This window comes from Triticum urartu, chromosome 6A, assembly GCF_056163025.1.
Source record: "Triticum urartu cultivar PI428250 chromosome 6A, HENAU_Tu73, whole genome shotgun sequence".
Taxonomy (NCBI): domain Eukaryota; kingdom Viridiplantae; phylum Streptophyta; class Magnoliopsida; order Poales; family Poaceae; genus Triticum; species Triticum urartu.
In genome coordinates, this window is record NC_141878.1 from 43015983 (window position 1) to 43028515 (window position 12533).

General features: G+C 46.0%; 2 protein-coding genes across 2 annotated transcripts; both read right to left on the bottom strand.

Annotated features, from left to right (window-relative positions):
• Window positions 1–4916: 4916 nt before the first annotated feature.
• LOC147963744 (histone H4) lies at window positions 4917–5514 on the bottom strand. The gene has a single exon (XM_087531165.1). It carries the CDS (start codon window positions 5428–5430, stop codon window positions 5119–5121), a length of 312 nt encoding a protein of 103 aa, XP_087387291.1. The 5' UTR covers window positions 5431–5514; the 3' UTR covers window positions 4917–5118.
• A 1819-nt stretch (window positions 5515–7333) lies between these two features.
• Window positions 7334–8464, bottom strand: LOC147963745 (uncharacterized). Its single transcript, XM_087529680.1, has 2 exons — window positions 7864–8464; window positions 7334–7725 (listed from the first exon to the last, which is right to left on the bottom strand). The coding sequence occupies exons 1-2, from the start codon at window positions 8462–8464 to the stop codon at window positions 7334–7336; spliced, it is 993 nt and encodes a 330-aa protein (XP_087385806.1).
• Between the last annotated feature and the right edge of the window lie 4069 nt (window positions 8465–12533).

The window sequence follows — 12533 nt, forward strand, 5'->3', positions numbered from 1 at the left end:
CCCGCATGTGTATGTTTTGATGGAATATTTTGGATGCCAACTTTGGTGCTATATGGTGCAACTTTAGTATTGTGTTGTGGAACTTTAGTAGGACATCGTGCAACTTTTTCAAAAACCAATTTTTGGATCTGCATGATCCAACTTCCTATGAGATTGCAAATCTAGCAACCATAACAACTTTGATGTGCAACTACTCTACCGTCCCGACCAACAACCTAGTAGTGGATGTGCATTTTTTTAGTGTTGGCACACCCTACCCCCACCTCCCACTGGAAGCGATATGTGCAACTTAGTCTATTGTTCAAGCCAGCTGCCTATTAGTCAATGTGCAACTCCTTCCTCTCCCTATTTGTGGACATGTATTTTCAGTTGGCGGGGGCGACAAACAGAGTTGCACATAGTCTGCTAGGTAGTTGGCCAGGGCAACATACGAAGTTGCACATCTCACAGTCAGAAACAGCTGAATGGTGAAAAATTGGCATTTATGAGGGTAGTGAAAAGTTGCACATAAACAGAGTGTTAAAGTTGCAAATCTCACTAGCAGGGGTGGTTTGGGCCGGGTGCTAGTAGGGAAACTACACATCCATGGCCCATGGGGGTACGAGAGAAAGTTGCATATCACTGTTTGACAGTTGGCCAGGGCAGTATCCGAAGTTGCACAATCACTGTTAGGCTGTTGGCTGATGCAGCAAATAGTGAATCACATCCACGGGCGGGGGAAAGTTGCACATCAACTACTATGTAGTTGGCATGGGCAACAGACGAAGTTGCACATCTCACTAGAAGGAGGTAGTTTGAGCGTGGAGGTAGGTAGCATAATTGAAACGGTGTAGGAGAAAAGTTGCACATCTCTGTCAGGTAGTTGCACATCGACGGCTAGTCAGTTGCACAAAACGGGGACAAAATTGCACAAAAAAAGTTTGTCAAAACATATCCATGCGGGATCTTGTTTCGAAGAGCACATCGCGAGGATTCCAGCGGTGAAAACGGATCTTAATTCCGACACGCGGATTGAAAGTTATGCTTTTTTTAGTTTTTAAAACCATGAATTAAATGCACCAAAGAATAAAACGCATACACCCAAGGGATGGATGTGCAGACATTTAAGGGCCAGGTGGAAATCTTTATTAATTAGGTTGGTTAATTAGGAAGGGGGACAAAAAATTCTTAAAATAGTCGGCCGCCACGCAGCGCTAATGGGCAGTTGTTTGCCCGCTAAACGCGTCCAGAAAAGATATGCTCAAATTTCGGTTTTTTTGAATTTTGGTCAAACTATGGTCAAACTACTTATTCAAGAAATATTAGTGTTACTAAATAATTATTCAAGAATATTAGTGTTACTAAATAATTATTTCAATTTTTTGACTTTTGGTCAAATCTGGTCAAACTGTGGTCAAACTACTTATTCAAGTAATATTAGTGTTACTAAATAATTATTGTTTTTAGAATAATAGTTTCAAACTCAATCGGTGAAATGTGTGACCTAATGCTCAAGCTAAACTCCTTAGGGTTAATAGGATTGACAACTTACTATTGTGAGGAAAACAACAAGTGCAGACTTGTAAACTAGGGGGAATAGAACTCGGAAGTTAAGCGTGCTCAGTCTGAAGTAGTGAGAGGATGGGTGACCGGCCGGAAAGTTAGACGATTTGGAATGAGTGATCCACACTTGAGCAGTTATGAGAGGTGATTAGAAACTAAATTGTCAAATAATTCAAAAAATAAAAAAAACATTTTTTCCAAAAAATATCAAAAAAGATTAAAAAAATTAATACTGATTGGTGTTACCAACCGGTACTAAAGGTCCCCCATACCACGGCGCGGGCTCGCGCCACGTGGTGGGTGTTTAGTTGCGGTTCGTGCGGAACTGACCTTTAGTCCCATCCTTTAGTGCCGGTCGCAGAACCGACACTAAAAGCCCTTACAACATTGTTGTATTCCTCACCGTATGCACATACATATGTACCTTTCCCCTGAAGTGTTGTATTGGGATATTCAACTTTGAGATTACATAAGTAGCTCGGCTGTTTGTTCCATCCTTGTGCTTAACTATCTTGCAGAAATGCAATGCCATTCCAGTAATCGATGCACCTATTCCTTCCTGCTACATACAACTTCTCTTCTACTCCCTCCGTATCAAAATATAAGATAAGCGTCTTATATTTTGATATGGAGGGAGTACTTTGGATGTACTCTATTGCGATGCAACGGGGTTATGTACTACAACAAGAGACCGAATCACAGTAGTAAATCAAGTCATTGTACTGGGGTGATGCATAATTTTTAGGGGTTCCGAATCCATGACCAACATAACTGTACCTGAGGATTCTGGAGCTCAGTTCCCTCAGCTGGTGATGTGCAGCCTTATGGGATACAAATAGGCATTTTTTTGAGCATCAGTACAAACACAAGCGCTCATATACACGCGCATATACTCATCCCTATAAACGCACACATGCACACCCTATCCCTATGAGCACCTCCGAGAGACTGAGCCGGCATATCATCTTGAGATTTACGAAGTCACCGTAGGCGCCTCGTCGTCGACGGGAACGTCTCCTCCCACTGAAAGCGCATCACCGGAAATCCTGAAATAAATGCAGGAATAATGCGAGCACCAGGATTTGAATCCTGATGGGTTGGGGATACCACTGTCCACCTAACCAACTCAACCACAGGTTGATTCGCCACAAATAGGCATTAATTGGTTGCATATACCCATGGAAATTGCTCAATGGGTGGGGCTCGAGGTTAGATTTGCGCAACAATCACTCGGACTCATGGAGTGTGGAATTTACACCTGTCATGGGATCCTGGCGAGTAGGGCTGGAAAAAAAGCTCGCAAGCTAAATGAGTAGCTCGTGACTCGGCTCGAATCAACTCGAACTCGAAGAATAACGAGTCGAGAGGAGCTTTAGTTTAAGATCGTTTATAGACCAAGTTAAACGAGCCAGTCTCACAAGTACTTATGTAACTTGTGAGGCTCGGTACAAAAGATCAGCCACTCCCAATACAAAAAAAGACCAGCCACTCAGCACCCCATGTCCCAGGCGCACAACACAAGGCCTAGCCGTTGAAGGGCCAGCCTCCTAGGAGACTCATGCGTTACAAGGAAATTAGTATTGTTTAGTGATATATATATATATATATATATATATATATATAATATATTGTGGGACATGGGGTGTATATATATTTAATATATACATAATCATTTTTATAATATTTGAGGGTTTTATGTTCATATCTTTAACGAGCTTAACAAGCTAAACGAGTCAGCTCGCGAGTTATACGAGTCAAGCCAATCTTGGATTTGAGCTTGTTATAATAATGAGTCAAGTAAAGCTAGCTCGTTAACGAAACGAGCTCTAGTGAGCCAGCCTGGCTCGACTCGGCTCGAATTCCGGCCCTACTGACGAGCAATCGTTCTTCTGTTTCTCCAAACAAACTGAAACAGGAGGGCAGATTTCTGCCGCGCCAACCAACTGTTGTGGCCACTACTTCGACCATGCGTTCTGCTTTGACCAAGCCTTGCCACTTTTTTGATGACTTTCATGAGAATTGATGGAGGGGCTGATTTGTGAAGGAAGACTCTTGCGTTCATTTCATTCCAAATGGTCCAAACTCATGAGCATGGTGATGAAAACCATCGTATTCCTAGTCGGTACGTTCCTCTCAGATATATTGATTCACCAATCTTTTGTGGACCTCTTTAATGCCCAAGTGGTGGGAACCGGATCCTTTAACATTGTGAAGAAAAGTCATGGTACTACAGTGTTTGTCTAGCGTAAAATGAAGAAGAAAAGTTAGGGACTGTTAGTAGGTTGTTTATTGTTGGTATTTACTGTAAATATAAATAATTTAAAATTAATTTTATGTCACCATCAATTTGTTTGTATGTAATTACTATAAATGTACACAATAGGTCACCAATTTGTAAATTAATTTAAGCCATTTTAGCCATAATCATACGGATAAAAAAAGAAAGTTAGGGTATTGTAATTTTTTTAACTTTTCTTCTTAATGTTAGAGGATCTGGTTCCCAAGTGGTGGCGTCGAGATGCTCAAGTTGGAGCCACCCCCTAACCAAACCCAAAGCCTCAAGGTTTAGCGACACTTGTAGAGCAAGTGGGAAGAAGTTTTTCTTTTAAGTTTTTGAAAACAGGCAACTCATGAATATAGATTTTTGACACTACACTAGTATCAAAAACGTTCTTATATTATGAGATAGAGGGAGTATCATCGTACTCGTTCTATCATTTCAGGAAGCCCGAAATCTCAGCATTCAGGCAATAACAAAAAAAAACTTGGACAAATGACTAGGAGTACATGGGTAAGCTGTAAACCAAACCCGGACACGGTGAGTCGCTAATGATTGCATCTTGACCTCCACTCCAGTTCATGTCTTCCAACTTCCAACTGCATTCAGCTCATGCATGTTTTCAGCCAAACAAATCAATTGCTTCTTATCGTACTTAGAAAAGGACGTGACTGCTAAAAATCTATGTTCGGCCACAGAAATCAGCTACCTCAGTTAAAAGATGCATCAGATGGTCAACTTCTATTTTCGAAAACAAGCAACAAAAAAACCCGGTTGCTCCCCGTGACATTTGAAGTGTTCAGGTCAGACACCCGGGTCTCAATGGGCAGCACATCTCTTATTTGAAACTTGGTTCAACTGGCAGAGCACATGTGACAGGTTAATAATGTATTGACAGCCATGGAATTGGAGAAAGCACACGCTGTTTGGGGATTTTCATCTGAGTATCGAACCAGCTCATGCCGGGCATTTGACACTTGACAGTTGACAGGCCGGAATGCAGGGAGGGTTCAACTCTACTGCACACTGAAGCCAACACGATCGATTTGGGGACAGAAAAGTACAGCGACAGAAAATTGGGAACGCACGGACAAGATTAAACAAAGCGCACTAGTAAGATTTAACAACAGAGCAAGAGATTGCAGACGAATTCAGGGGTAAAATGCAGAGATTTCCATTCTACATCGAAACAACAGACAGCAGCGAGATGCGGCCATTCCATTACACCGAACACTGAACAACCGATGGCTAGCTACGAAACTGGCGGCGCGAGGTGGATTCGACTGGACCGTCGGGGCCTAGCCGCCGAATCCGTAGAGGGTGCGTCCCTGTCGCTTGAGGGCGTAGACGACGTCCATGGCGGTGACAGTCTTGCGGCGGGCGTGCTCGGTGTAGGTGACGGCATCGCGGATGACGTTCTCGAGGAAGATCTTGAGCACGCCGCGGGTCTCCTCGTAGATGAGCCCCGAGATGCGCTTCACGCCACCCCTGCGCGCCAGACGGCGGATGGCCGGCTTGGTGATGCCCTGGATGTTGTCGCGGAGCACCTTCCGGTGGCGCTTGGCGCCGCCCTTGCCGAGCCCCTTCCCTCCCTTGCCGCGGCCGGACATCTTCGCTTCCCTCTCCGGCGAGCTTCGCTTGGCTGCTCTGTGTGGGTTGCTGGTGGTGCTTGTTGCGGCGGTGTGGTGAGATGAGATGGGGCGTGGGGGATTTATTTATAGCTGCGAGGTTTCCGGCGAGGAGATGGGCGCGATCCGCGTGATGCGGGGTGTGGGCCGTCGGATGTGAGACGGATGGCTAGAAGTGGGGAAGATGGGTGGCGCGGATCGGTGACGTGGCGTGGAGCGGGGGCGTGGGCGGGAGGAGGTGTGTTTTCTCGGGGTGTACTGGAGGGAGTAGCCTTTTTTTGTTTTTTTGAGGGATACTGGAGGGAGTAGCCGGGGCTTCTGTATACTGTTTTGGGCCTTGGGAGCAGCTTCGAGCCCGTTCACAGCTCCAGCCGCCGATAGCTTTCACATGTATTTCCTATTACCCGTCAAAAAAAAAAACATGTATTTCCTATTTGGCGTGGGCGACTCAAATGGATATGGATTTTGTCCGCTTTTTATCCATTTAGGTCGACCGTCCGCCTAGCGAACATGAGGCATACGCACACGGACGACGACTGTTCCCAACGCACAGACGCAAAAAGCGGACATGCATCTCTTTTCCTAGTCGCTCCTCTACTCCTCCTCGCCGGCAGGCACCTTTGCTCCCAGTCGCGTCGCCCCTCCCCTCCTTCTCGCCGGCGGGCACCTCCCCGTGCCGCCCCTCTGCTCCTCGTCGTGCTGCCCCACTGCTTCCAGCCGCTTCACTCCCTCCGCCCCCCATCGCGCCGCCGCTGCTTCCAGCCGCTTCGCTCCCTACTCCCCTTCGCGCCGCCGTAGGATCTTGCCGGCACTGAAGTCGAGAGCCCACTCCGCGCAGGCCGGGGCTCTGGAGGTCCCCCGTCGAGCGCTTCTTCCTCTGGATCGGCGGCGGGCACCTCTCGCGTCGCCCCTCCGCTCCTCCTCGCCGGCGGGCACCCCATCGCGCCCTCCGCCCCCGTCGCGCCGTCCTCGCGCCACCGCAGGATCTTGCCGGTGCTCAAGTCGGGGGCTCGCTCCGCCATGGCCTCCAGCACCCCCCATGAGCGCCAGCGCCAGCTGCTCCGCCGCGGTAGGTGGCGGCCTGCGCCGGTGGGCTCGCTCCTCGTTGCAGCGGTTGTGGAGGTAGATGGCCTCGACGCCGGCGAGGGGTGGGACGGCACGTGTGGGCGGCGCTGGATTAGGTGGGGATCTCGCCCCGTCGAGCGGCACGTGTTGTGTCACTGATACGTGGGTCTAGGGGCGGACACGAGAGGGCAGCAGCGGACAAGAGCGGACGATGAGAGCGCTCGTTTTGTCCGCCGCGGACCCATTCGTGGCCCATTTTTACGTTCAATTGGGTCGGGGCGGAGGACAAACGGACAGCAGGAGGACACGGACGTCCGTTTGGGTCGCCCCGTTGGGCCAGCTTTTAGGCCAACTCCACCGCGCGACCCCAAACGGACGTTCGTTTTGTCCGGTTTCTGTCCGTTTGGGTAGGGCAATGGGTCGTGTCCGGGCGTGTCCTGGGATGCGGTGGCCGTGCTCCCAGCACGCGGCCACATCCGTTTGCCCCATCCTGTCCATCAGGGCCAAAAATGCCCATATTTTCATCAAAACTAGTTTTCCAACCCAAATTTTTGTCTGAAAATTAAAATAGTTTTACAACCCAATTGAAATTGTCTTTAATAAAATAGTTTTACAACCAAATCGAAATTGTCTTGACTGAACATAAAATGGACCAATACATCTATTGGTTGCCAATGTGATCCCACACGTGCTCAACCAAGTCATTTTGAAGATTCAAATGAGTGTGTCAATCACGCATCTCACGGTGGAATTGAGCAAACTGTTCAAATGTGGCCGGGTCTTGGTGCAGGGGCTCAATATTTTCACCTTGATAATCAAATCATTGGTCAAAGATACTCTCATCACGCTCGTCCTCGACGATCATATTGTGCATGATCACACAAGCAGTCATCACCTCCCAAAGCTTCCTTTCATCCCATGACAGTGTAGGGTTTCGAACGATACCCCACCGGGATTGAAGCACACCAAAAGCATGTTCCACATCCTTTCTAACACTCTCTTGCATTTGGGCAAATCTCTTTTTCTTCTCACCTTGGGGTTTCGAGATTGTCTTCACAAAAGTTGACCACTGAGGATATATACCATCTGCTAGATAGTATCCCTTGTTGTACTGGTGGCCGTTGATCTCAAAATTGACAGGTGGGGAGTGGCCTTCTGCAAGCCTCGCGAAGAATGGAGAACGCTGCAGCACGTTGATATCATTGTGAGAACCTGCCATGCAGAAGAAAGAATGTCATATCCAAAGATCATGCGATGCCACCGCTTCTAATATGAAAATGCACCCGTTGACATGCCCCTTGTACTGGCCCTGCCAAACAAATGGACAGTTCTTCCACTCCCAGTGCATACAATCTATGCTGCCAAGCATGCCTGAAAAGCCTCTAGCTACGTTGGTCGCCAACAATCTCTCTGTATCAGCGGCAGTTGGCTGCCTCAAGTACTCTGGGCCAAACACCTCGATCACATCCTGGCAAAACTTGAACATTGACATCAGACATGTTGTCTCACTCATACGCACATATTCATCCACCAGATCGCCTGGAATTCCATATGCAAGCATGCTGATGGCCGCGGTGCATTTCTGGTAAGAGGAGAATCCAAGCTTGCCAAGGGCATCCGTCTTGCACTCGAAGTATGGGTCATGAGCAACCACTCCCTCTCGGATACGATTGAACACATGCCTTGCCATTCGAAAACGGCGACGGAATTTATCCGGCTTGAAGAGCGGGGTGTTGGCAAAGTAATCAGCATAGAGCAGGGCATGGCCTCTCTCCCTGTTGCGGTTCAGGTTGGGAGCAGGGCCAAGGACTGACCCCCTGTACCGAGGAAGCTGCCGTTGAATGTGGTCGTGAACAACCAGTGCAACCACCACAAGATCTTCATCATCCAACGACGAATCGTCCGATGAACAAAGGAAGTGATGGAAGAAAAAATCGTCTCCACAGTCCATATCTTTGTGGGCAAAATGTCGAACACCTTGCGGTCGTGGTGGCGAAGAGGCTGCGATGATCACCTCGACGCGGTAGGGGTGGTTGCCGGTCGGCTACTGGCCGCTCTAGAGCTGTCGTCGGAAGCTGCCGAGGCCGCCGTGGTGCGTCGCCTGCGGTCCTGTCCCCTATGTGGCCGGCAAAGATGGCGACGGCCAAACCTCTGATCGACGGCCAAAACTACGGCCAAAGCACGGGCGTGGTGGCGGCCATGTTGAGACGGATTTAATGGTGAAAACAGATTTTCAATTCGCTTTTTAATCAGGAGATAAAACATTTTTAAGCCGAAAACCAAAAAGATTTCTGCTGATGTCATCTGTTCATACGTGGCAAAATGAGTGGTGATGAAGGCGTGTGGGCGATATGCAAACGCCCACACGTGTGGGCGTTAGTTTTTCCGTAATTCTATTTTCTTGCTTTCTTCTTGTGTGTTTGAGAAATCTTAGAAAACCAAAAAAATAGTTGTAGTTAATTTACTTTCTATGCATGCTTAGATGTATGATACGTCTCCAACGTATATATAATTTTTGATTGTTTCATCCTGTTTTATTATCAATCTTGAATGTTTTATAACCATTTTATAGTCATTTTATATCATTTTTTGGTACTAACCTATTGACATAGTGCCCAGTGCTAGTTCCTGTTTTTTCCATGTTTTTTACATCGCAGGAAATCAATATCAAACAGAGTCCAAATGGCACGAAATTTTATGATATTTTTTATGGGCCAAAAGGAAGCAGATGGGCCCTAGTTGCACCTGGGGGGTGCCCCGAGGGGGGGCACAACCCAACTGGACGCGCCATGAGGTCCTGGCGCGCCCCGGTGGGTTGTGCCCACCTCGGGTGCCCCCCGGACCACCTCTTTGTTCTATAAATACCCAAATATTCCCAAAACCCTAGGGGAGTTGACGAAATATTCATCCAGCCGCCGCAGAGTCCAGAAACACCAGATCCAATCTAAACACCATCGCGGAGGGGTTCACCACTTCCATTGGTGCCTCTCCGATGATGCGTGAGTAGTTCTTTGTAGACCTTTGGGTCCGTAGTTAGTAGCTAGATGGCTTCATCTCTCTCTCTTGATCCTCAGTACAATGGTCTCTTGGAGATCCATATGATGTAACTCTTTTTGCGGTGTGTTTGTTGGGATCGATGAACTTCGAGCTTATGATCAGATCTATGTTTTTATATCCATGAAAGTATTTGAGTTTCTTTCATCTCTTTTATGCATGATCTCTTATAGCCTCGTATTTCTTCTCCGATATTGGGTTTTGTCTGGCCAACTCGATCTATTTATCTTGCAATGGGAAGAGGCGCCCGATAGTGGGTTCGATCTTACGGTGCTTGATCCCAGTGACAGAAAGGGAACCGATATGTATGTATCGTTGCTACTAAGGATAAAAAGATGAGATATATATCTACGGCCATATAGATAAACGGATCTTGTCTACATCATGTCATCATTCTTATTGCATTACTCCGTTTCTCCATGAACTTAATACACTAGATGCATACTGGATAGTGGTCGATGTGTGGAGTAATAGTAGTAGATGTAGGAAGGAGTCGGTATACTTGAAAGTGCTAGTGATCGACTAGAGGGGGGGGTAAATAGGCGATTTTTATGAAAGTCTTCAAAACATGGAAGTTTCGAAGACAAATGATAGAAACAAACCTATTACCATGCAGCGGAAGGTAGACTACCACTACTAGGGAAAAGGCTAGCAACAATGCGGGTTTTTTGCTCACTAGTAGTGCGGGTAGGCGCGCTACTAATAAGGCGCTACAGCTATTGCTTAGCAGTAACGCGTGCCCGCACGCGCTACTGCTAGGGCAAATAGCTGCAGCGTTTGTTCACTCCCGCGCTACTGCTAATGTAACTACTGACAGCGTGTTTTCTCGCCATCGCTACTAGTATTCTTTTTTTATTTTTTTTATTTTTAGTGTATTTATGCGCCATAGGATAAATATTGGTACAATACCAGTTATGAGGTTTACATCATTATGTCCATAACAGTGTGTCAAATGAAGGTGGATTAGGTTCAAGTGGAGGCAATATGTGGTGCATGTCAAAAGTATACTACTAATTCAAACTTGATCTAGTTTGGACTAGTAGTACTTTCAATGTGCACCACATGTTGCCTCCACTTGAGTCTAATCCGCTAGCACAAGCTAATAATAATCATCATAGTCATTACCACCAACACTAGCTATTTTATCATCATAGTAATAGTGTAGCACATCATCATCCTCAAACTCATTTCTAGCTACATAATCACTCCTGCTGCTCACTCTTAGGTAAAATAACATAAAACATGTGTAGCTCTCCTCCTTGATCAAGTTGGAGCATGCAGATGAACCTGTCTCCTAATCGTGGGTAGCGCATCTGTTTGCTGCCCCCTAGTACTTCTTTGCGTTTCTCCATCACACATTTGGTCCAGTCTTGCACTATTAAGCATCCATCGCTAATCTTGAATGCACTAAAGTAATCTGTAGGATATCTTGGCCGTAAGCTAATAATACTCATGGTACCTTTAATCTCGATCCCATAAGGCACAACATTCATCGGGAGTCCCTGTTGAAGAACATCGTATGGTAACATACTTAGCAATGAAGTTTAGCTTCAAAAATAATGTATGGAAAAGATGCACTGAGGATAAATAGTAAAAATCTTACCATCCTTCCTAAATAGATGTGACCGTAGTTCATTACGAACACTATTGGTCGCACGTTTTCAGTACTAACATTTCTAAATGCAGGAAGAAAATTTGTCTTGACAGTATCAAGATCCTCAAGCCATGAAACATAATGACTTAGCTCCTCGCAGTTGAGTTCAGCCTCGGGACAGTAGTAGGTCCTGTCTACCAAGCCCTGGACATGTTTGCTTGCACCGAAATAAGCTAACAATACAAATTAGTTGTCAACTATTTTTGAATAAACAATATCAAAGACATAAATATGGTTGAGAAACTTACATAATGGTATAACTGGAGGCGTCTGCACATCGATCCAGATGTCGGTATTACCTTCAATATCATCTTCCGGGCGAATATCAAAGGTGATAACCATATCAGGCTCAAATGCATAAGTCTTGCATAGTGCTCGCCATGTTTTGCATCCAAAAAAGGTGTAGTCGTCTGAATTTTATAATTTTGCGTGGAAAATATAGTCATGCTCGGTCTTCAAGTAAACTTTCTTTACCTCCATAGTATGACTGAAACCTATCTTATCCAATACAAAAACTCTTGCATGGCAGGGGATACGCTAGTACAATAGTAAAAAATATATAACTTGAAGCAAATGAAGCAGATGTCATGCTTAATTACGAAAAAATACTTGTCGTTGTGACTTACTGTATCCACTTCGAAGTTCTCGTCCAGCTTGATGCTGAAGCGCCTATCATCATCTAGGAAGATTCCGTCGCACAGGTCGCGCTCGTCTTCGCAGTATTTGCAAATACCGAAATCCTTTTCGTCATCAGACATTTCTTATGTTCATAGTTAAAACATTAATTGAAAATCGATCGAAGACAACTACCAGGATACTCAACACACAAATCCGGGGCACTCGATATTTCCTACATATTCTGGCACAAGTCATGCCAAAAATCACGGAAAAATTCGGCATGACCTTTGCAAAAATAGGACATATCGAGCGCCTAAAATTTGCCGGAACGGAAATGAATCAACACTCCGGCAAAACATAGGCCACTCGGAGGTGTAACCTGCAAACATGACTGGCCACTTGGATATTGAGCAACACAAGATATACATTTCAAAATATCTTATAGGACTCAAATTAGCATGCATTCAATGAGCAAAAGTAAATCATCTCATGCGTCCGTACATCGTCGAATATTATCACTAATACATCCCAAATAGTGTCATACATATAACATCACTAATAGAACTAAAACCCTAGCACACGACGGGTATCGGCGCGGGCGGTGGACACCCACAGAGAAGGAACCATCACGGGATCATAGCTCCAGTGAGATCCCTGGAGAACCTGCCAGGTATTGGAGAACCTGTGCTCCAAC